Here is a 24303-nt window from a genome sequence, read left to right as displayed (position 1 = left end):
GTTCATCGTTTTGGGGCTGATACTGGGTGATATTTTGGTCGACTGAATGATATAAGATATCGTTATCGTTCAGTCGTCCTGCAAATCGCTGCGTGTGTATGCAGCATTAGTCACAGCTCTCAGATATACAGTCAGGTGCAGAAATATTGGGACATTGACAGAATTTTCATATTTTGGCCTCTATTCACCACCACAATGGCTTTGGAATGAAACAAACAAGATGTGATGTAACTGCAGACTTTCAGATTTAATTTGAGGGTAATTACATCCAAATCAGGTGAATGGTGTAGGAATTACAACGGTTTCTATATGTGCCTCCCACTTTTTAAGGGGCCAAGAGTGGTATTCAATATGAAACGTTAACTTCACTGTCGAAGTTAACGTTTCATATCGGAGTTTTTACCTGCGTTAAAGTATCGGGCGCGCTCCCGCTTATCCCCGTATTCAATATAAAATTAACGAAAACGGGAGCCTCCGAAGTTGGATTTGCGTAAAGTTACTAATTTTTCCTAAAAAAATTGCAAGACCCCCCTAAAGTTGTAAAAACATGGGGGATCACTATGGGTACCCCCGTTTTAGCCTTTAATTGAAAGCTATTTAAATAGCCGCAGCAGGTGTTTTTTCCCGACATTGAAGAAGTGTTGCAGAAGAGCACTTAGGTTTTTTATTTTCGTTTTTTTAAGTGGTCTGGCAGAGCATCACCAGGGATGAAACCCAGCGTCTGGTGATGTCTATGCGTTCCAGACCTCAGGCTGTAATTGCCTGCAAAGGATTTGCAACAAAGTATTAAAAAGTGAAAGTTAGATTTAGGATTGTTTAGTTTGTCCCATTACTTTTGGCCCCTTAAAAAGTGGGAGGCACATATAGAAACCGTTGTAATTCCTACACCGTTCACCTGATTTGGATGTAATTACCCTCAAATTAAATCTGAAAGTCTGCAGTTAAATCCCATCTTGTTTGTTTCATTTCAAAGCCATTGTGGTGGTGAATAGAGGACAAAATATGAAAATTCTGTCAATGTCCCAATATTTATGCACCTGACTGTATATTCCGTATATTCAATAGCAGCAATAAAAAGTGTATACCACGAGACTCAGCTTCTTGATAAAGCTGCCAGGTGCAGAGAAACGTGGTGAAGTCACGGATTCCCAGCATACACTGGACATTATATTAAGCAGACTGACACACTAGCCGACTCTGTTACACAGATTTTGCCAGCCGCTCTCAGTTACTTTACCTGCGCCGACAGCTGATTGCAGCTTGGTTCTCTGCAGCGCATACACCAGGAGGTGTCAACGCCGCACAGGAACACCGGCGGGGGCTGCCATAAAGGCGCCTGCATCATTGGTCCCAGTGGGCTCTCGCTTCAGGACACCCTCCGCTAACGACATATCCAAGTTTCCTGTCGGTAACTATATATATTACTGTTACTACCTGGAGTGTACATATCACCGTGTAGAGACTGACGAGGATTGCATTGAGAGACCCCACGGTACACATATTTTATTGCTGCTATTGAATATACGGAAAATATATCGGAGAGCTGTGACTGAAGCTGGGCATCCACTATACAATTATCTGTCAGATCCCTCTCCAATCTGGCTGGTTGGAATGAAAACCTGGTAATGTATGGGAGCAAATGACAATCGTCCATTTGCTCACTAACACTGGAAAATAGCCAAAAATAGTCGTTCAGACAAATTGGTTAAAACACACAAATATAACCAATTTAAACAATATTTTTTTTCCCTTTTTTTCAGCGTTTAAAACCATATGATCGACTGTCATTGGCTCCCATACATCAACATGGTTTTCATTCCAACCAGCCAGATTGGACAGATATCTCACAGAAAATTGTATAGTGTATGCCCAGCTTAAGATTTATCTGTTCATTAAGGTACAATCTGGCAACACTGTTTCTCAAACTGAGACAATTACATACGGCAACAGTGTCTCTAAAAAGAAACCATATATTTGTACAGTGTAATGGCATATAATCGGTCTTAGATGTATTTTTATGTCCGGTGTGCATTATTGTGTTTAATGTATGATATTGTATTTATATATTATATACTCCCGGGAGCATTCACTACGTATATTTTATTATAATTACATTTATTTATAGGAATTGAAGCGCCACCTGTTTTTCTTCTATTTCTGTTTGATAGTAGTATCTAAGTGCAGCTTGCAAGTGGCACTATATCCATTTGGGGGCGCTGCACCACACTAGATCTGCTGCCATCTGAGATCCACTGTGCCATACACCACCAGAGCCCAGCATTCTCTAATCATGTCTGATGGTGCTGGTCCTTATGTGACAGCCGGTGCCTCACTCTGCATCTGATACCCCTTTAATACCAGAGCTAAAACCCAGGTTATTGCTGGGTCTACCCGGGTTGCAGCTCAGTGTAAAAGGGTCCCTGAAAAATAACCCGGGTCAAGTGACCTGGCAATCCAACCCAGGTACTGTAGCTACCAGGGTCGGACCCAGGATGGACCTGGGTAATGATGCAGTGTAAACGGCGCAACCCAGTATCTGACCTGGGTTGGAACCATATCTAAAAACCCAGGTTGGACCCGGGTTGTTGGTGCAAAAGAGGTATTAGAGTGGGCACTCTGCTTTAATCTTTACCCTATGTCTCACTTTGCTCTACAGGAGGGGGCACGTGGCTTCTCTGATGGGTTGTACTCACTGTCATGTGACTCCCAACGTCAGGCTGGCGACAGATTGGAACGGTCCAAACTATTTAAAACACTTTGGAGGTCGGTATCACTGTCAGAGCCTTAGGCTTGCTGAATGGAGAGTAAAAATAGTCGTCTACTGGCGCTATAGTCAAACCAAAAAAGTTGGCATGGTGCAGCTGTCAGAAAGAGGTGTATTCCTCCTGAACACAGGAAGAGAAGGTACGATCCAGCTGCGCAATCAGGTCAAAGTAGACTACAGAGTCTCAAGCAATAATACATTGATGAGCATAACTAAATATACTGACTAATAAATAAGTTACAGTAACATACATAGGACCATTCTGCAGCGGCTGCTCCGCAAATCGGTCATATTATTGCCTTCTACAGTGTATATACCATTTACCATTCATTTAGACAGCAAGTCGCCTGCCTCACAAGAGGGGAAGCAATTTAATCAAGCTAGCACCAGTATACCGTTAATTAATTACATTTAGTGATTTTGCCTTGACTTAAGTATTAGAACTACCATATATTCAATCAGTCGTGTGTTTTTAAAGACTGTACATTAATTAGGGATGAGCGGGTTCGGTTCCCTGAGAACCGAACCCACCCGAACTTCGGGGATCCGGGGCGATCCGAGCCCAAGCTCGGATCTCCCTGTCTGCCCCGGATCCCTCTCCCGAGGCAAAACCTCGAGATCTGCTGTCGGATCTCGAGGTTTTGCCTCGAGCGGCCATTTAAAAAAAAATGCCTTTGCCTTTAATGGGCAAAGTGCTGATTGGCTGACAGAGCCGTCTGTCACGGCTCTCAGCCAATCAGCATTATGGTGCTCATTTGCATGTAGCACGGACTCGTGAGATCCGTGCTACATGCATCTGTGTGATTGACAGTGACACAGAGCACAGATGGGTCAGTGAGACCCGTCTGTGCTGCTGTGTATTTCAATGACACAGATGCACGCACGGACCAGGAGATCCGTGCTACTTGCATCTGTGTCATTGACACAGAGCACTAACGGGTCCGTGAGACCCGTCTGTGCTGCTGTGGTAAATAAAAAAAAAAAAAACCTGTGTAAAAAGAGAAAAAAATGGCGTCCTCCCCCCCAAAAAAAGAGCAACCAGCCCCGGGCATTAGTGACCCAGTGCTGGGTGTGCTTAAATACAGGGGACAAACGACATAGGGGTCCCCTGTACTTAAACACAACCAGCACCGGGCTAGTCAGAACCAGAGCTGGTTGCCAAAATACGGGGGACAAACGACGTAGGGGTCCCCCGTATTCTGCGCAACCAGCTCTGGGCTCTGATCCGGTCCTGGTTCTGGAAATACAGGGGAAAAAAATGAGTAGGGTTCCCCTGTATGTTCCAGAACCAGCACTGGACTTTTTCTAGCGGGGGGCTGATGCCACAGCCAGGGGAGCCCTTTCACCGGGCCCCCCAGCCGCAGCATCAGCCCTGACCGCTAGTCAGCCCAGGCCGGGGATCCCTGGAGAGCTGGGGACCCCCCCAATAAAGGGGTCACCCTCTCCAGGGCACCCCAGGCCCAGGCTGATAGCCCGGGGCTATCCCCGCCACCCCTGGTGGCGGTGGGTGGCGGGTTGATTGTGTGGTGTGGTGTAAATAAAGAATATCAAACATTGTCTTTACAAGTAGAACTGCAAGTCCCAGCAAGCCTGCCCCGCATGCTGGTACTTGGAGAACCACAAGTACCAGCATGCAGGGCATTAAGGGCCCACTAGTACCTGTAGTTCACCTGTAAAAAAATGTTTAAAAAAAACACAGGACACACACACCGTGACAGTATAAGTTTATTAAACATACATACACACACACACACACACACACATGTACACATACTCACCTATGTAACCCTGTAGCATCGGTCCACTTGTCCGGTAAAGTATCCATAGGGGACCTGTGAAAAAAAACATACTCACCATCTCCTATGCGAGGTTCTGTCCTCTTCGTTCCAAAGTAGGCATCCCCGGACTTGGCAAAAAAAAAAAAACGAAAACGCGATCCACGAACTTAGTACCGTTCTATAGAACGGTACTTCCCGAATGAGAGCTTAGCGGCGGGGTATCACCATGGAAACCCCGCTGCTAAGCGTTCATTGGCTGAGAGAGGCCATCTCCCGTCTCTCTCAGCCAATGAACGGCTCCCTCCATTGTAGTCAATGCTGGGAGCCGCAAGGTTATTAAAGTTTACCCTGCGGTTCCCACCATTGACTACAATGGAGGGAGCCGTTCATTGGCTGAGAGACGGGAGATGACCTCTCTCAGCCAATGAACGCTTAGCAGCGGGGTTTCCATGGTGATACCCCGCCGCTAAGCTCTCATTCGGGAAGTACCGTTCTATAGAACGGTACTAAGTTCGTGGATCGCGTTTTCGTTTTTTTTTTTTTGCCAAGTCCGGGGATGCCTACTTTGGAACGAAGAGGACAGAACCTCGCATAGGAGATGGTGAGTATGTTTTTTTTCACAGGTCCCCTAGGGATACTTTACCGGACAAGTGGACCGATGCTACAGGTTACATAGGTGAGTATGTGTACATGTGTGTGTGTGTATGTATGTTTAATAAACTTATACTGTCACGGTGTGTGTGTCCTGTGTTTTTTTAAACATTTTTTTTACAGGTGAACTACAGGTACTAGTGGGCCCTTAATGCCCTGCATGCTGGTACTTGTGGTTCTCCAAGTACCAGCATGCGGGGCAGGCTAGCTGGGACTTGCAGTTCTACTTGTAAAGACAATGTTTGATATTCTTTATTTACACCACACCACACAATCAACCCGCCACCCACCGCCACCAGGGGTGGCGGGGATAGCCCCGGGCTATCAGCCTGGGCCTGGGGTGCCCTGGAGAGGGTGACCCCTTTATTGGGGGGGTCCCCAGCTCTCCAGGGATCCCCGGCCTGGGCTGACTAGCGGTCAGGGTTGATGCTGCGGCTGGGGGGCCCGGTGAAAGGGCTCCCCTGGCTGTGGCATCAGCCCCCCGCTAGAAAAAGTCCAGTGCTGGTTCTGGAACATACAGGGGAACCCTACTCATTTTTTGTCCCCTATATTTCCAGAACCAGGACCGGATCAGAGCCCAGAGCTGGTTGCGCAGAATACAGGGGACCCCTACGTCGTTTGTCCCCCGTATTTTGGCAACCAGCGCTGGTTCTGACTAGCCCGGTGCTGGTTGTGCTTAAGTACAGGGGACCCCTACGTCGTTTGTCCCCTGTATTTAAGCACACCCAGCACTGGGTTACTAATGCCCGGGGCTGGTTGCTCTTTTTTGGGGGGGGTGCACGCCATTTTTTTCTTTTTTTACACAGGTTTTTTTTTTTTTTTTTTACCACAGCAGCACAGACGGGTCTCACGGACCTGTCATTGCTCTGTGCCAATCACACAGATGCATGTAGCACGGATCTCCCGGGTTCGTGCTACATGCAAATGGGCACCATAACGCTGATTGGCTTCCTGTCTGCCACTGCAGTGCCACTCCTAGATGGGCCACGTGTTTGTGCCGCCCCCTTGTGTCGCTTAGCATAGTCATCCAGCTTCCTCGGTACAACCTTTTGGCCTAAAAACAATATTGTGAGGTGTGAGGTGTTCAGAATAGAGTGGAAATGAGTGGAAATTAATGTTATTGGGGTTATTAATAGCGTAGGAACAAAAAAAGGCCCATTTATGTGATTTTAGCGGGTTTTTTTTATTTTTTAAGAAAAAATCCAGATCCAAAACACAAAACCCAGAACCCAAAACACGGAAGGGTGGTTTTGGCAAAACCAATCCAGATCCAAAACACGAAGAAAGATCCAGATCCAAAACCAAAACACAAAACACGAAAAGTGTCCGGTGCACACCCCTAACATTAATATGTTTTTTAATTCTTTGTGTATTTATTAGTCTGCATATTAAGACATGCTAATAATTATATTAATGCTTGAGACTTCCTATTCGGCTTCACATCCTGATTTCCAGCTTTCCTGGTCCTGACCCGTGGCTAGTCCTAACAATTCCCTGTCTGCTCCCTAGGCACCACACCCATTCCTGGTCCTGACCCGTGGCTAGTCCTGACAATTCCCCGTCTGCTCCCTTGGCACGCCATCCATGATTCCTGGTCCTGACCCGTGGCTAGTCCTAACAATTCCCTGTCTGCTCCCTAGGCACCACATGCATGACTCCTGGTCCTGATCCGTGGCTAGTCCTAACAATTCCCCGTCTGCTCCCTAGGCAACGCATCCATGATTCCTGGTCCTGACCCATGGCTAGTCCTAACAATTCCCCGTCTGCTCCCTAGGCACCACATGCATGATTCCTGGTCCTGATCCGTGGCTAGTCCTAACAATTCCCCGTCTGCTCCCTAGGCACCACATGCATGATTCCTGGTCCTGACCCGTGGCTAGCCCTAACAATTCCCTGTCTGCTCCCTAGGCACCACATGCATGATTCCTGGTCCTGACCCGTGGCTAGTCCTAACAATTAACTGTCTGCTCCCTAGGCACCACATGCATGACTCCTGGTCCTGATCCGTGGCTAGTCCTGACAATTCCCCGTCTGCTCCCTAGGCAACGCATCCATTCCTGGTCCTGAAATGTGATTAGCTCTAATAATTCCCGGTCTGCTCCTGAGAACAGGTCTCATCCGTCACATGCACATCCATAACTAGAACCTGCTGACTTTTTATTACCGATTACCAACCCATCACTCTGGTAACCCAGACAGAGATCTGCGACCTGCATATCGGGCGCAGCAAGTCTAAACCTCCATGTGGGGGTGCCTGGCGAAAAACCACGGGAGTGATAGATTATGCATCTCGGCTCTATGGAGCACCAATCCAAATCCTGAGACTTTGCGACACAGTGCTACCCAAGTTAGGTGTGCCCTTAGCAACTAGGCATTTCTACAGTAACAGTTACAACTAATAAAATGGAAGCCCAATAAAGGAAGAATACGCTTTACCAAAAGTAACATTTCTTTCACAATTATATAAAGTGCTTCTTTGGCATATATAAAGTTCCTATATGGACTATATACTCGTCACCCACATACAGTGGCTATAGGCAATTTGTACACTACCAATATTCATCAGTATTAGCCTACTAATAGATTCATTTATCAGTTAGGTCAGTGACTTGTGGGACACAAAAACCCATAGAGGTTTTGGTACCCAGATGTACAGTTTGGCCTCCTCTGTAACATAGGATCATATTATCAGGTGTATTACACATAGCAAATTATTATATTACAGCCTCCTCTCCCCTTAACACAGCTCTAACTGTGCAACTTTAGGAGAACTTTAATAGCTCAACTGTTACACAGGTGATTTAAATGTTCTTTGGAAATCATAATAGAGCCTTAAAGATGACATTTCACATACACAGAGTGAATACTGTGTGGGTAGATTTAGTATATAGCTTGAAATGACTAGGTAGTTGTGCCACCAATAAGGCAATGCCTGACTAATATTCATGAGGTTCTGCTTCCTTATAAGTTGCAGGCTCATGAATATTCATTCAGGCCATGAAATGAGTATGTGATAAGTCATTAGTATCAAAAAGTAACCAGCGATTAGCAGGATTCTGAATAATTTTGATTAGTTATATTAAATGTGAGGAAATAGGAACCAAAAAAAAAGATAACATCAAAAAGATCATCAGGATTAAAATAAGAACTAGTACTTCCTAGTTATAAGACATAGAAACATCTGTGCTGTCTCTGACAGAGCCAGTGTACAGGGGCAATAAACCTGATCTAAAGGTTACTCACTCCTATAACTGTGAGCCGATTGCCAGTAACAAAATGATCCCAAGACCAGAGAACATATTATGCTGGCAATCAGCTCCCTTTATAGGAGTAATAAGAACATTCCATATTATATTTGGATTTATTACCCCTATACATTGGTTGTGTCAAAGGCAGCGTCGGGGTTTGTCTGTCCTACAAACCCCTCTGGAGCACTATGGGAATACATCCTCGAGGCTGAAGCTCAGAGTTTCCCAACCTCCGTCATTACAGTCCAGGTTTTAAGGATATCCATGCTTGAGCACAGGTGACTTAGGGGGTCATTCAGACCCACTCGCGAGCGGCAGTCCGCTCGCAAGTGGGTCGATGTTCCCCACTGCGCATGCGCACGATGGAGGGAGCTCCGTCGTGCGCATGCGCGAGACCCGGCGAGCGAAGGACTTTCCGTCGCTCCGGGTCTCGCACCAAAGGGGGCGTGCTGTCGATGTTAATTGACAGCACGCCCCCTTTGGTGGGCGTTCCGGGGGCGTGCCTGCCAGACGGAGGCGTTCCTATGGGAACGCCTACCGTCTGAAGCCGGCCCCACTGACATCAATAGAGCCAAAATCACTCCTGGCCTTGCGGTTGAGAAACCCGACCACAGGGTTTCTCTCGCAAGTCCGATGGTCGCGATGGTCAAGACCATCGCGACCATCTTGTTGGACGTTCGTATATGCTGTGGGTGGTGACCCACAGCTATACGAGCGTCCAGGAGGATGCTCCATTTTAATGGAGGTGGGCCCTGATTCAGAGCGAGCGCTCCGGTCAGAGCGTCCGGCTCTGAATCAGGGCCTTAATTAGTACCTCAGTCAATTTGATTTAACCATCTAAACTGAAACATGGATATCCTTAAAACATGGACTATAATGGCGGAGTTTGGGAAACCCTGCTGTAGCCAAAGTCCAATCACCCCATCCAGGAGGTGCCAGCCAGACACAATCTCTGTTACACGGCTTACTAGTGGTGCCTGTACCCCAGCTTGGTCATTTTCAGAAGATTATTAATCCCAAATTATGAATTAGTTAGCAAACATGCCGAATAAACATATTTCTCACCTCCAGTCATCTGCGCTGGTTGGGAAGACCTTTCCTGACTTTGTGGTGATAATTGTTCCATCAATGTCAAATCCTGCAATCTGTAAGATAAACAGAGCGATAACATACTCCTCACTACAGCTGTGAGGGCAGGAAATCTGCATCCACTGACGCAGATCCTGGCCTCGTCTCTCCCGGAAAACGTGGGCGACACGCCCCAGTTTCCTTGAACAGTGGCCATCCACGCCTCCCCCCCAAACGCTGCAGCGTGTCAATCAGGCACATGCGCAAAACAGGTCCTGAGCATGTGCAGACCCATAAACCATTGGGTTAGCGTACATCTCTAAATCAGGCCCTATATTGTGTGTGTTATGGGATTTAGCAAAATTGGATCGCCCGTCCCGTATATAGGAGCTCATTCAGAGCCGCTCGCAAAGCGGCCGCCCGCTCGTTTGCCATGCATGTGCTTCGTTGTGCGCAGGGGCAGGACTCTAATAACGGGGGAGTGGAGGTGCGAATGCAGGCGTGCCTGAGTGAATCAACGCCGTTTCAGAGGCGTGCATAATTAACAGCCAGCATCATAGTACACATCACATGAATGTTTTTTACACTGAAGTTCTCGCAGTGCTTGCGGTAGGGTAAGGCAACCACAAGCGCTGCGAACGCTTCCGATTGTCCTCGATGTACCAATGTTTTAATACACTTCCTGGAGATGACGTACACTACTGAGCGTCTCCTCATAAGTTAAAGTACGTCTATAGAGACAAAGTGATCGCTCGCCAAAACATAGTGGGCGAGCTTATGCCTTTCCGAGCAAGCGCCTGCATGCCGTCACTTAGCTGAATTTGCATAAGATGGGTGCGAGCGATCGCATCTAGCGAGCAGGTCTGAATCAGGTCCATAGTGTGTACCCAGCTTTGGGTTCTCCATTTGGTCTTAACAAAAAATGGCAGCTGCTCAATCAATCTGGCAGTACTTTTCAGGTGCATGAAAGGGAAAGGTCATACCAAGTAGAAAAAGGGGGGGGGGAGGGGGTTCCTCAGTACACTGAATTATACTTGCAACAATATATGAAGACTATATGGTAATAGAAATCCAGAGATATTAGTTGCATACATTTGCAAATACAAGTATAATTCGGTGCGGTGAGGAACAATAGGGGGTTAAATTCCACCCCCCTTTCAGATTTGTCCCTTCGCCCATGTGTGTAAAGGGGATGGCCTATGTGTCTCCAGCATGAATGAGCAATTCAACATGTACTGTACATTGATGATTAACACAACTGTGTTTGCTGATAATAGAAAACCTTTGCTACTAATATTGGCCCTCATTCAGAGCCACTCGCTAGCGGCAGTACGCTCGTTCCGAGCGATGTTCGCACATCTGCGCATGCGTACGGTTTTTAGTACGCATGCGCGAACCAGTCAGTGCGGCCGAAAATCGTTTGTACGCAATATAGCGAGTGCCTGCTATTTTGAGTGACAGAATGAGGCGTATGTGGGTGGTAACAGGGGAAGGTGCTCGAAAACGGGGAGTGGAGAACCGAACGCAGGCGTGCTTAAAGGTCAAAACGGGCGTTTTATGGGTGTGCATAATTAATATAGCAGCGTCAATGACCACGTCATTTGTTTTTTTTTAACTCAGAACTGCTCGCAAAATAGCGGTTGAAAAAACCAACCACAAGAATAGCGAGCAGTTCATATCCTGTTCGATGTACTCGATTAATCTAATAAATAGCGGACATTACGTATGGTGCGAGCGGCCAGGGGGCGTTTTTAAGAAATAAAAGAGCGTATGTTTTGCTCGCTCGTTCAGACTTAGAGGTGTGAACAGACTGCAATGTGCGAATGGATCATTTGAATAGCCACCCCTTGTTTTTGAACGAACGAACGCAAATAGCGAACGGCTCTGAATGAGGGCCATTATCCCTTCAACACAGACAATCAGTGCTTCATCAATGCAGACTGGCCACAGAGCAGTGTTTTGTCATTAAACAAGTGACATTTAAGTAGTTGACCTCTACAGTCTAACTTTTGACAACATGCATCTCTATGGTCTAGTTTCTCTGCCAGTTTTGTAAGCAATGAAATTGTACATAGTATCATTCAAAGTTTGAATCACAAGGAGGGGTTGGGATTCCTTCCATGCAATCAGGAATTTAGATTGAACCCATCAACTCTGAGTCTGGTGGTCCTCACCTCCCCATTGTCCCAAATCTAATGACACTAAACATAGGGATCTGGGCCTTGTGTGTGTGGCAAGCCTGACGGGGAGATACCTAGCAAACACAACTGTTTGGATGCACATCTTCTGGAGCCACTGCTGCCTGCAACGTGCTAACTGGCTGTGCTAACATGGCAGCTCTGTATCTTTGCATTTGGATGAGGCCAATGTTATCGCTACATACACTTGCAGTACTGCGGATAAAGGCCCTCATTAACAGCCGGACGCTCTGAGCAGAGCGCTCGCTCTGAATGAGGGCCGTCCTCCATAAAAATGGAGCGTCCTCCTGGACACTCGTATAGTTGTGGGTCACCACCCACAGCCTATACGAGCGTGCAGGTTGATGGTCGCGATGGTCTTGACCATCGCGACCATCGCCACTGCGAGCCGGAGCCTGCGGTTGAGTTTCTCAACCGCAAGGCCCGGAGTGATTTTGGCTCTATCAGAGCCAAAATCACTCCCACTGACACCACTAGTGATGTCAGTGGGCCGGCTTCTGACGGTAGGCGTTCCCTTGGGAACGCCCCCGTCTGGGAGGCACGCCCCCGGCACGCCCACCAAAGGGGGCGTGCTGTCAATCAACATCGACAGCACGCCCCCTTTGATCAGACACAACAAGCGAAGGAAAGTCCTTCGCTCGTCGCATCTCGCGCATGCGCACGACAGAGCTCCCTCCGTCGTGCGCATGCTCAGTGCACACCATCGACCCACTTGCGAGGGGACAGCCGCTCGCGAGTGGGTCTGAATCAGGCCCAAAGGCAGCAATGTGCTTTGGTTTGTACACGTATGGGGGATATTTTTGTACCTTGGAAGAAGACTGAACGTCTTTCTTCTGAAAGATCAGAAGCTTGCCGTGTTCTTCCCAGGAATCTTTGCTGCAGGTTCCTCCCCTCTGAGCATCCGGGGACACGTGGGCCGTCTTGGTGCTGGAGAGGTGAGCCTTGGCCGCTGTCTCCTGCAACTCTTTGAGTTTGCGAGAAGTTTCCTCCTCCTCTGAATCGTCGCCGTTTCCTGCAGCCTTCAAGCCCGAATCCTGGCACTTTGACTTCTTACTGCTGGGCTCAGCTTTGCGTTCTTCGTCCCGTTGGCTTCTCTTCTGGCTTGCTCCGAAAAAATCCGGAATGTTTTTCTTTGTTCCTGCAGCAAGAGAGCGCTTTTTGTTCCCTTGTAACGTGTCCGCGGGCTTCCCAGACGGAGCGCTGTTTTTGTGGCTCTCTGTACTGAACTCCACCGTGTAAGGGTGCAGCGAGTTCACCATATAGAGAGTGTGATCTTCTGTCATTAGGACGCTCTCCCCCTGCTTCAACGTGACCTCTCCGACGGAGGTGGGGTTTACACCCAGCTAAGAGCAAAGACATTAGTCCATCTGTGAGAACATGGTAAGAACGCCGCAATGTACACACTCGTACAATCCCATTACAGTATAGCCAATATGCCTATCTGCTAAGCCCAAACCTATCATGCTCCAATTTACACTGGGAAATAATACCATAAAGCAACAGACTTCACATTACAAACAACATTTACTTCAGAAGTAAATTTAACAATAATTAACTTTTTATAAATCAATAAAAGAGTTATATATAGACAGTAAGAACGTAATCAGCTATATTCAGGAAGTTTTATAGAACTCCAGCCAACACAGTCATTCATTTTTTGTTTTTTATCTCTTTTTATTGATATTTCTCAGCTACAAATAAACAAATATAAGTAAAGGTTATAACAAAGCAGGAGAAAGAATGGGTGACACGAGGTAAACACATAAGGAAGGGGAGAGGGGGGAAAGAAGCAAAACCAGAACAAAGCTTGGGCTTGTCTGATATGTTCAAGATTTCTTCTTATAGTTAGAGAGTCACAGATGAGGTGAGAGGTGAAAGATAGTTATTCATTAAAAGCGTATTATGAGTCTAACAACAGCCTCCGATGTAAAAACCAAATCAGTTTTCTCAACTAACTGGAATATCTGGCTTTGGGTATTGGTGACCCGCGCCTTACCTGTTCCCCGGCGATCCGGCAGCAGCCTAGGGATTCCTCCAGAGTCCGGCTAGTACAGACTATGGGGTCCCGCTGCGATCCCCAGATCTGTGCTGGCGTTGTAGCGCCGGCGGGGTGTAGGAGCGGCAGCTTGGACGTCCAATGGACAGTCTGACGCTGCCGCTCTGAAGAGTCAGTTAAAAAAATAAATACAATTTTAAAAACTCTCAAAATAAGCCTAGGGGCTTCTAAGCAGCCCCCCTGTGCTAAGGGTGACCCTACTCCAGCTGGGCACCAACTAAAACTGAGGTGCTTGGGGGCATCCTGGGAGCAGCTAAAGCTTTAACTGTGTGGTGCCCGTGGATCCAGATCCAGCTATACCCCAAGGTCAACCCTGTGGACCCCCTATGGACACTGAAGTAGAAATACTGCTTTACGCTCTCCCTCAGAATGCTCCCTATTACCATAGCCTGTATGGCAACTCCCGCACTAGTCTTTCTGAGGTTCTAATTACTAATATGAAATCAGCACTACTGAAATATAGAAGACACGGATCTGATATTCTCCATTACTGCGTATTACAGACATAACATTTCCCGTACCTGTGTGATGCGAAGCGTTCTCCTCGCAAAGTCGGTCACAATTTCCACTGTTGAATAAAAGGAGACTCCATTTTATTTTAAGTATGTAACTCCAGATAACAAGTATCTTACTAACAATATAAATGATTCAGGTTACAGTAAAATCACACTGGGAGAATCCCTAATGTTTTATATTCACTAACTTTAAAAGTGAACATTATAAGAAAGGTCAATGAAATATGTGCAATTCAAGCAGCAAGAGATCACATAATAGTTACTATTTAAAGCCATGGTGCGATATCCACTGTACAGCTGTGACCAGTCTCACTTAAAAAAAGACTTGGGGTCCTAACAACGTGAGTTACCGCGGAATGTCCCATAAATGCTCCAAAACCTATCGTTCCTTGTCAGGGCCATTTATCAATGTTCACCGGTCGGGACAGCTGCACCATAAGCCGGAGTCCCGGCAAAGCCCAAACCTGTAGCTTAGGCGCTATTAGGTAACAGTGATGGTTTACACTGACGAGATCTGTCCTGGCAGTTTCACTGCTCATGTGTGACCTTAGGACAGAGGGGTAGATGTACTAAGCCTAGGAGAGAGATAACTAGGAGAGAGTTAATGGGGTCTATTTAATAAGCCTTGGATGTGATAAAGTGAACAGAGATAAACTGCCAGCCAATCAGCTCCTAACTGCCATGTCACAGGCTGTGTTTGAAAAATCACAGTTAGGAGCTGATTGGCTGGTACCTTATCTCTGTCTACTTTATCTCCAGCCTTATGGGCAGCCCAGCATCTCACAGTGATGTAAAGGGGGCAAGTCTCAAGGACAAGCCCCTTTTCAAGTGACCACGCCTTCAGCGGGTGCGACCGTGCCCGTTTGTTGGCGAGGCGCCCTGCATCCCTTGCCCCTCAAGAATGAACACTACTAAGGGCCCTGTTTACTACAATCCGGATTTAAAATGCAGTTTTAGGGCTGTATTCAATTTGTGGTGAAAACCGACTTTTTTTTCACCAAAAAACGGCGATATTTTAGCCAAAAAACAGGAGAAAACGCAATTGGCGAAAAAAAACTGGACATAAGTTTTCTCCATCCCAGACCAGCCGAAGAAAAATGCAAAATCCCTATTTTTGGCTAAAAATGTGGCCATACAATGTGTGCGCTCTATTCCACAACATCTACAAACACTGTCTCCTCTGCTGCATAATACATCATCAGTGTGCCTACACAGCTGCACTATAGCATGGGAGGAAGATAGGCCTCATAACAGGCGCATAGGAGCATAATTGCTGGTCTGCCTAAACCACAGTTATGTGAACACTGAATGCGATCACTCAGCTTCACCTCTTCCCGGCCCAACACCATTCTGACTCTACGGTCATAGGGTTACATGCGAGCAAAATACATGCTGCTCTGCATAAGCGCTATTGTGTGCGTTCGCATGCTGTGATTGTGCATCGCAAATCCATGCATACACCTGGCGCAGCAGTCACTCTGCTCGACCCCGGGATGTTTGCGTTTTAGCCCTGACAGAAGCATACGGAGTTTTATCTAACAAGAACACATTCAAGTAGTTAAGGTTTGTCAAATAAAATTCACTGGAGAACCACAATTCATGTCAAAAGACTATTCAGCTTAATGCACTTGAAGTGTGAAAATTAAATAGGGTATATGTAAAATTATACTCCTTTCAGACATACGCCCCGGCAAACACTAAGCTCCTATCCAGGTTTTCCAACACAGCTGTAACCTGGGTCTAAAAACCTGGGTCGCGTCATTCAGACAGAAGCTAGGCCACTGACTTAGGTTGCAAGTCCTGGGAATAACCCTGCTCGATTGCATGCGCATGGCATCTATTGGGGAAAGCCCAGCGGCACGCCCCCAAGTGTGACAGATTGGAGGCGTGACACAAGGACACGCCCCCTCTACCTGGCCAGCTACGCCCTATTTTCGGCACGCACAGAAGCTCCCTGCCGGCACCGCCATCTCCCTGCCTACGGTCTAGAAGGAACGCTATCATAGGAAAAGAGATAATACTTTGCAGCGTTTAGCCACACGTGTTTCCACGAATTGGAAATTTTAGGAGTAAAATTTAGGTGGTAACCATCGGGACACATGCATTGTGAGACTCGGGACGCATAAGAGTACTTTCAGCGTCAGCCAAACACACAAAAGTGACATAGCGGCGGCTTGCTTCTCGGCGGGTTTGACCTCAACATTTAAAGCGACACTACTATTGAGGCAAAGTCCAGCATGTTTTGCACTTTTTATTGGTGGAGTTTTAAAATTTGAGGTCAAACCAGCTGAGAAACTTGCAAAAGCCACCACTTGGCAAATTTACCAATTAGGGGGGAATTCAATTAACCGCAGGCCTTACCACGGGATTTAAGCTTCCGGAGCTATTTAATTATTTACCGCTCTGCAGCTAACGCACAGTAAGGCGTAGATTCCGAGTACAGTGCCCTGACCTATGCAATTACTGTGCACCAGTGGGGCCACTTAACACGTGTTTCTATTTGCACACTCCTGAGGTGCAAACAGAAATCTGCGTTAAGTGAACCCTTGGGGCCTACCACGGGATATAAATGAATAGCTCCAGGCACTTAACCTGGGAGCTAAAAGCCTGCGGTAAGACCAGCGGCTATTTGAATTTCCCCATTAGACTTTTCCTGCCATAAGCATTATCAGCTGGTCCCACAAAAAGTGTGTTAATATTTTTCCAGATGTTCCATATGTATGAGGGCTAATATAGAGTTCACACTAGGCTGTTTCAGCGGGGCGCCGCGCCCTGCTCTATTTCTGAAGGGCAGAAAGCACCCTGCCCTCCAGAGTGGCGCCCCGCTGAAACAGCCTGCGGGTTCTGTCCTCCACCCGCGGACCGCAGTGTCCCGCAGGTGGGGAAAACGGAAGAGCAATGGCATCCATTCACAGTGACGAGGTGCTTGGGGGTTCTTGGCATGTCCATAAGTGCCGGGCACATCCCCAAGAGTGACGAAAAGGGGACGTGTCATAAAGACATGCCCCCAATTCATTGGCCTAGCCCCCTCTTCGGCGCGCGCAGAAGTGCCCTTGCTCTGGGTCTGGCGGCAGGCATGCACACTAATACATAGGCATACTTCAATTTAATAAAAATCAAATATACCTCATTTCTTAATCTTAATAAACAAAATGTATAAGAACCTGTAAACGCGTCTCCACCACCATCCCCCATTTTGTGAATGTGATGTAACAGATTGGGGGCGCTGGTTACTTACCTTGCTCTTTGGAGCATTTTCTGTTCGTTATACAGGTCTTGGGTCCTCTTCCCAGTATGACCACAGCACCATCCAGAAGCTCAATAGGACTATGCTTTCCATCAGCACTTCTCATGTAACACTTCATCTCAGGGCAGTCCTGATCTGGAGAGACCCCTTATTTGTGGGGCGGCCTCCTAGATCCTGAAACAAAGGACACCCAACAGACTCAGAATCATGGTAACCATAGAAGACAGGGTGATGTAAAACAATGCTGCCTGCAATCAAGAACTATTTATATTGTTTTGATACAAAAAGTAAAAGGATATCGGGACTGTATAAAATGCTGGGAAAAATTAAACAGCGCAGTCAGTGCTTCATTTAAGAACAATACCAAATACTGGCGGCATATTATTACTTACTGACGAATGTGTCGCTGGTATTTAACATAATTTAAAGCTCATACACACTAATGATAAATTGAACGATATGGGTGATAACTGTATCGTTATAATTCATAGCGTTCAATATCGTCCAGTGTGTATGCACAATATCGTTAACGATGCGCGCTCCCGCGAATCGGTGACAATGACTTTCATCACCTAAACATACAGGGCAACCTGACGATATCGTCAGGTTGTGCATGTTCAGGGATGAGGGAGGGTGACGTCAGTGAACGAAATCGTTCAGGGTGTATGCTCAATGTCGTCAACGACACTGAGCCCGGCAGTTCGGGGATAACATTGAACGGTATCGCTCATGGAGCATATCGTTATATGCGCATGCGGCTTTACTCGTCCGGAGAGGTCCAGCGCTGTCAATCTCCTCTGCTGTGTCCCCTGCTGTGCTGCTGGCAGTCTACGGCCGCCGGTGACGGGTTGCTGACTAATGCGCATTTGGGACAGCCATCTGTGCATTGTGCCTTAACCCTGCGGTGACTCAGTAAAGCCAGGGAGGCTTCACTGGGTTCCCATTAGTGGTAATAAGGACCGTACTACTTACGCCATCTATAGACAGCGAAAGAGGAAATCGGAACGCTAAACTTACTACTGTTTGCTAAATAAAGAAGAGATGTCATAACACCTTTAATGAATGCTAAATGGAGTTCGCATTTACTAATCCAATTGTTTTTACCGAAACAAAACTAAATAAAATCATGCTAGCATTTAAACATATATAAATGTATTTCAGGGCATAACTGTGAGGGGATATTGGTCAGCTGCCACTAAGCCGGACTCAGCTTGGATCGCAGTTGCTTATACTCTCGCAATCGGCTGATTGTTGCGTATTGCGAATGCATCGCAGTGAATGTGTGCGAACCAGTCACTGCGATCGGGACTGCGATCACAGTGAAGACACAGACCCACCACAGAGTGATTGACAGGAAGTGTCGTTTGTGGGTGGTGACGGGGGGTGGTCGGACGAACGCAGGCGTGCCAGTGTGTTTCACCGGGAATGCAGGGGCTTGCATTAATTAGCCACTGTAATACCATACACAGCCTGAGTCCTCATAGCGTGCGCTGAAGTAAGCAATTCCTGAGTGAGGTCTAACCTACCTTAACTGTGCGTATGGGTACTCGATTGTACCAATGTTTTTGCAGTCTTGCTAACCATTACGGATGTGCTTGTAGGTGAAGTGGGCGTTCTTATGTAGTGCTGCAATGGCATTGCGATCGCTATGGATTAGCATACTGAGTGCGTGCTATATTGCGACACGTAGTGATCTACACTGTTCTTATTAGCGTGACCATTAATTTGGTTTATACTAGTAATATACAGTTTACTACATAGATGTACAAATAGAAACCGCCATCTTGATGGTAAAGCACTACAGAATATGTTGGCCCTATTAATGACTGAATGAGAGCGATTTGTGTTCCCTCTTAGCTGTGAACTTGCTTGTATTGAACGCGACGCGATAGCACTCATACCCAAATGTGGTCACCTATGCGCAGCTCATTGAGAATGTGCACAACTATTTTAAACCATATTTGCAGCTTTCTGGCTTTGGCATTAGAAAAAGGCGGCAACCTGACCTGAGAGACAGTTTTGAAACCCTGTCTCTGTACCAGGGAATTATTTATAGCAGGCTGTTTTCAGGTTACCCGCAAATAATATGAGATATGGTAAGAACTTACCTTTGTTATCTCTATTTCTACGAAGTCCATAGGGTTCCACAGGATACCTTGGGGTATAGGTGATGACATCAGGCATCGGGCACCATACAGTTAAGTTTTCAGTCCTCCCAGGATGCACTAGGGTCCCCCTCCTATACCCCGCCCCCGAGCCAAGGCATCTCAGGTAGTTACCAAGCCATAGGCCGGAGGAGGAGAAGGAAGAGAGAGAAAAAAGACACACAAGAATCACATTCTCACCAGAGGGAGACGGAAAAACCGGTGACCAGAGTAAAGCCCATTTGCAGCACAGGTGCGACAGGGCGGGAGTCCTGTGGAACCCTATGGACTTCGTAGAAATAGAGATAACAAAGGTAAGTTCTAACCATATCTCATATTTTCTACTTCAGGGTCCATAGGGTATCCACAGGATACCTTGGGGATGTCCCAAAGCAGTATCCTTTAAGGGTGGGGACGCTCCTGTGCTGAAAGGAGAATCCGCCGCCCGAAGGAAGCATCCTGAGAGGCGAAGGTGTCAAACCTGTAATACCTCACGAAAGTATGGACAGAGGACCACGTAGCAGCCTTGCAGATCTGGACTGCAGAGGCACCACGTCGAGCTGCCCACGAAGGACCCACAGACCTAGTGGAATGAGCCTTCACAGAAGGAGGAACCGGCAGACCTTCATGAAGATAAGCTTCAGAAATAGCCATACGGATCCAGGCTGCCAAAGTTTGCTTTGAAGCAGGCCAACCCTTTTTACAGAAGCCATAGAGGACAAACAAGGCGTCCGACTTCCTAAACGAAGAAGTGCGGTCAACATAAGTCCTTAAGGCCCGCACAACATCCAAAGTGGCCTCACCCACTGAAAGGCCAGGAGTTAAAGGCCGGAACAACTATTTCCTCGTTAGCATGAAACTGGGAAACAACTTTGGGAAGAAATTCAGGACGAGTGCGTAGCACTGCCCTGTTCCCATGAAAAATCAAGAAAGGGGGTCTACAAGAAAGAGCCCCTAAATCAGAAACACGTCTGGCCGAAGCTATGGCCAGAAGGAAAACAGTCTTAGCTGTAGCCATTTAAGATCCACTGAGCCCAGTGGTTCAAACGGCAGTCCCTGGAGAGCCCTCAGGACCACATCCAAATCCCAAGGCGCCACAGGTGGAACAAAGGGTGGCTGAATGCGTAGAACACCTTGCATAAAGGTGCGCACATCCGGGATTGTAGCAATCCTACGATGGAACCAGACAGACAGGGCCGAAACCTGCACCTTCAAAGAAGCAAGGCGAAGTCCATGGTCTAGTCCCACTTGTAGGAAGGCGAGAACCCGAGACAGATGAAACTCCCACGGTGCATAACCTCTCGGCCGACACCACTGGAAGAACGTATGCCACACGCGATGGTATATTCTCACGGAAGACGGTTTCGAGCTCTGAGCATGGTACGCACTACAGAGCTGGAAAAACCCCTGGACCTTAACATGGCCGTCTCAACAGCAACGCCGTCAAAGACAGCCGAGTCAGGTCCGGGTGAAGACAAGGACCCTGTGACAGAAGGTCCGGACGTAGCGGCAACCGCAGAGGACTGTCCACGGACAGACCCTGAAGGTCTGGGAACCAGTGCCGTCTGGGCCATGCGGGAGCTATCAACAGGAGCGTCCCTCCTTCCTGTTTGAATTTCCGGATTACCCGTGGAAGAAGGGAAACCGGCGGAAAGAGATAAGCAAACCGGAACGTCCACCGGACGGACAGAGCATCCACCAGAGACTTGTTGTTGTGCCGGGACGCCATGAGGTCGATCTCTGGAAGACCACACCTGTCCACCAGCAGTTGAAAAACGTCCGGGTGCAGGGACCATTCTCCCGGATGAACGTCCTGGCGACTGAGAAAGTCCGCCTCCCAGTTTAGCACTCCCGGGATGAAGACAGCTGATATGGCCGGAAGATTGCGCTCCGCCCATACCAGGATCCGAGACACCTCTACGAGAGCCGCCCGACTTCGGGTCCCTCCTTGCCGGTTTATGTAGGCCACGGTGGTAGCGTTGTCCGACTGGACCTGCACTGGGTGACCTTGGAGAACCCGACGTGCCTGCTGGAGAGCGTTGAACACCGCTCGGAGTTCCAAGATGTTTATTGGAAGCTCTGCTTCTGCCGGAGTCCACCTGCCTTGGAACAAGTGTGGACCCGAAACTGCTCCCCAGCCCCGAAGACTGGACCTTTGTCCCCCTTGATTCCGGCCAAGGTCCTAAACATCTGGGGTCACCGCTAGCTGTAACCCCAGATGTCTACCAGCATCCCCGGATCAGTACCGGCGTTCTGGTACCGGCGGGGGTGTAGGGAAGACAGCATGGACGTCAGGACTGACTGTCCATGCTGTACTTCCAGATGTGCAGCCACAGCTGCTTGAAGAAAACTTCAGGGGCTCTTCTTAGCCCCCACTCCGACAGGTGCATCCGACTCCGGCCAGGCACCAAACTAAACTGAGATGCCTTGGCTCGGGGGCGGGGTATAGGAGGGGGACCCTAGTGCATCCTGGGAAGACTGAAAACTTAACTCTATGGTGCCCGATGCCTGACGTCATCACCTATACCCCAAGGTATCCTGTGGATACCCTATGGACCCTGAAGTAGAAATTAAGTATCACCCCAATGTATGAAGGAGCAAATAACTCTGATATCTACTGTAGTCATTCCATTTCCGACGTCAGCCATAAGTCCCATAGGGTTTTGAAGCGGTCAGATTTACCAGGAATTTGGGCCCCCGCAGCTAATGACTTCTAAAGATGGCGTTAGCCGCTCAGTCTTGGCTCGTCGCCTGGAGCGCAGCCCTGCTACCTCCCTGAGCTTGCCATCACCTGGCTGCAGTGGAAAATCCCGTCCCCATCCTCCCCCTGGCGTTATTGGGTATGCGCTCAGGTGGAGGGAAGGGGCGTGGCTGTGCAGCACAGGACGCCGACACTGGGCGCAGTGAAGTCTAGCGCCGGTCCTGTAGCCTAGGGGCTACTCTCTGCCCAATTTACCGGGTTTCCTCGGCAATGGTTGCCGCAGAATCGTGTTCTGCAGACAGCGAATTTGCAGGAGACCCAATAAAGGAGTGGTGAGACCACCGATGCGGTCACTTCATTCCGAGCACATCACAGGGACAGACTCCTACCGGCACCCCGTCCCTTATGTTCTATTTCATACATTCGGGGGGTGTTATTACATACTTTAAAGCTATTTTGGGCACGTATATCGCACCCAGATCACATTGAGAATGTGATTATTGCTAAATGGGCCGCTAAAGGTGAAAGTGATTAGGGGTAGGGGTCCTTGTGTGACTAGTATGCGGAGGATACACAGCCAGCAGCTGGGCACTGAACTCAGCTACTACAATATACTAATAATGAGCACAGGACAGCCTCCATAGGCAGCAGCAGCAGGAGGTGTGAGGGTAAATTTCCTGGCAAGTTGAAGTTATGCCAGCCCTGACCCTTATGCAAACAGCACATACCAGGGCTAACCCTCCTCCAGCAGCACATGCCAGGGCTAGCCCTCCTCCTGCAGCACATGCCAGGGCTAGCCCTCCTCCTGCAGCACATGCCAGGGTTAGCCCTCCTCCAGCAGCTGCCACTGCTTAGAAGCCGAGCCCGGCAACTGTGTAGGAAGAACTACAACTCCCACCCGTCCGCAGTCAGCGATGTGTAATCCCAGCGTGAACTGTGGACGCTGCTCCCGGCCCGCACTGACCTGTGAGCGCTGGGACCCTGTAACCGCTGCACGGAAGCGTCCGGATCTCCTCCTTCGCCTACGGAGCTGTGACGCCGGGCAGGGGGCAGGCTCACAGGATTAATGGAAGCTGCACCCGATCTGTGGCTGCCAGAGGCCACGCTTGCCTTTACTCTGTGTCTGTGGTACCCCAGCTGCCTCAGTTAGAGCCCCCAGTAGCCTCGGTGTATCCAGCTGCCCCAGTCAGTGCCCGGCCCCAATGTATCCAGCTGCCCCAGTCAGTGCCCGGCCCCAGTGTATCCAGCTGCCAGTGCCCGGCCCCAGTGTATCCAGCTGCCCCAGTCAGTGCCCGGCCCCAGTGTATCCAGCTGCCCCTGCCAGTGCCAGGCCCCAGTGTATCCAGCTGCCCCAGTCAGTGCCCGGCCCCAGTGTATCCAGCTGCCCCTGCCAGTGCCAGGCCCCAGTGTATCCAGCTGCCCCAGTCAGTGCCCGGCCCCAGTGTATCCAGCTGCCCCTGCCAGTGCCAGGCCCCAGTGTATCCAGCTGCCCCAGTCAGTGCCCGGCCCCAGTGTATCCAGCTGCCCCAGTCAGTGCCCGGCCCCAGTGTATCCAGCCAGAGGCGGATTTAGACCTCATAGGGCCCTAGGCAAGACACCGGTTTTGGGCCCCCCTCCCTTAAACAAGCCATAGCACTATATTTTTGTTTCTGATTCATGCCCCCTATTTTATTTGTCGTTTTTCCTCCATATATACAACCTTTTAAAGTTTTAAACCTAAAAACACAGTACAAATATAATACAAAATAATTTATTTCAACTTTTAAACCCTGATATCATAGAAAGTGCAATCAATGTATGTAAAAATAAAGAGCCCTGGCCCATAGCTATCCTATGCAGTCTGCTCTTTCCAAAATAGTAGAGATAAAACAGCAATTATTCACATTTGCATTTATCATAGGTATAGACCAGGGTAGACAATAAGATTCACAAA

The 24303-nt window shown here is 48.2% G+C and overlaps 1 protein-coding gene across 3 annotated transcripts in view; it reads right to left on the bottom strand.

Moving 5' to 3' along the window:
• The window catches only part of PNKP (polynucleotide kinase 3'-phosphatase), a 41583-nt gene extending 18160 nt beyond the window's left edge, over positions 1–23423 (bottom strand). Inside the window, exons 1-5 of one of the 3 annotated variants that reach the window (XM_088455416.1) lie at positions 23335–23423; positions 17517–17699; positions 14285–14331; positions 12514–13050; positions 9507–9586 (exon numbers count right to left, since the gene is read on the bottom strand). In XM_088455416.1, coding sequence (XP_088311542.1) covers positions 9507–9586; positions 12514–13050; positions 14285–14331; positions 17517–17643 — 791 coding nt within the window. In that variant the 5' untranslated portion in view covers positions 17644–17699; positions 23335–23423. Of the gene's footprint in view, positions 1–9506; positions 9587–12513; positions 13051–14284; positions 14332–17516; positions 17700–23098; positions 23242–23268; positions 23314–23334 lie in introns of those variants that run through there. The other 2 variants (XM_088455418.1, XM_088455417.1) reach the window with 2 other exon arrangements.
• Between the last annotated feature and the right edge of the window lie 880 nt (positions 23424–24303).

This window comes from Taudactylus pleione, unplaced genomic scaffold (assembly GCF_031769625.1).
Source record: "Taudactylus pleione unplaced genomic scaffold, aTauple2 ptg000655l, whole genome shotgun sequence".
Taxonomy (NCBI): domain Eukaryota; kingdom Metazoa; phylum Chordata; class Amphibia; order Anura; family Myobatrachidae; genus Taudactylus; species Taudactylus pleione.
The sequence above is the reverse complement of the archived record's forward strand: the minus strand, read 5'-3'. Positions and strand labels throughout refer to the sequence as shown.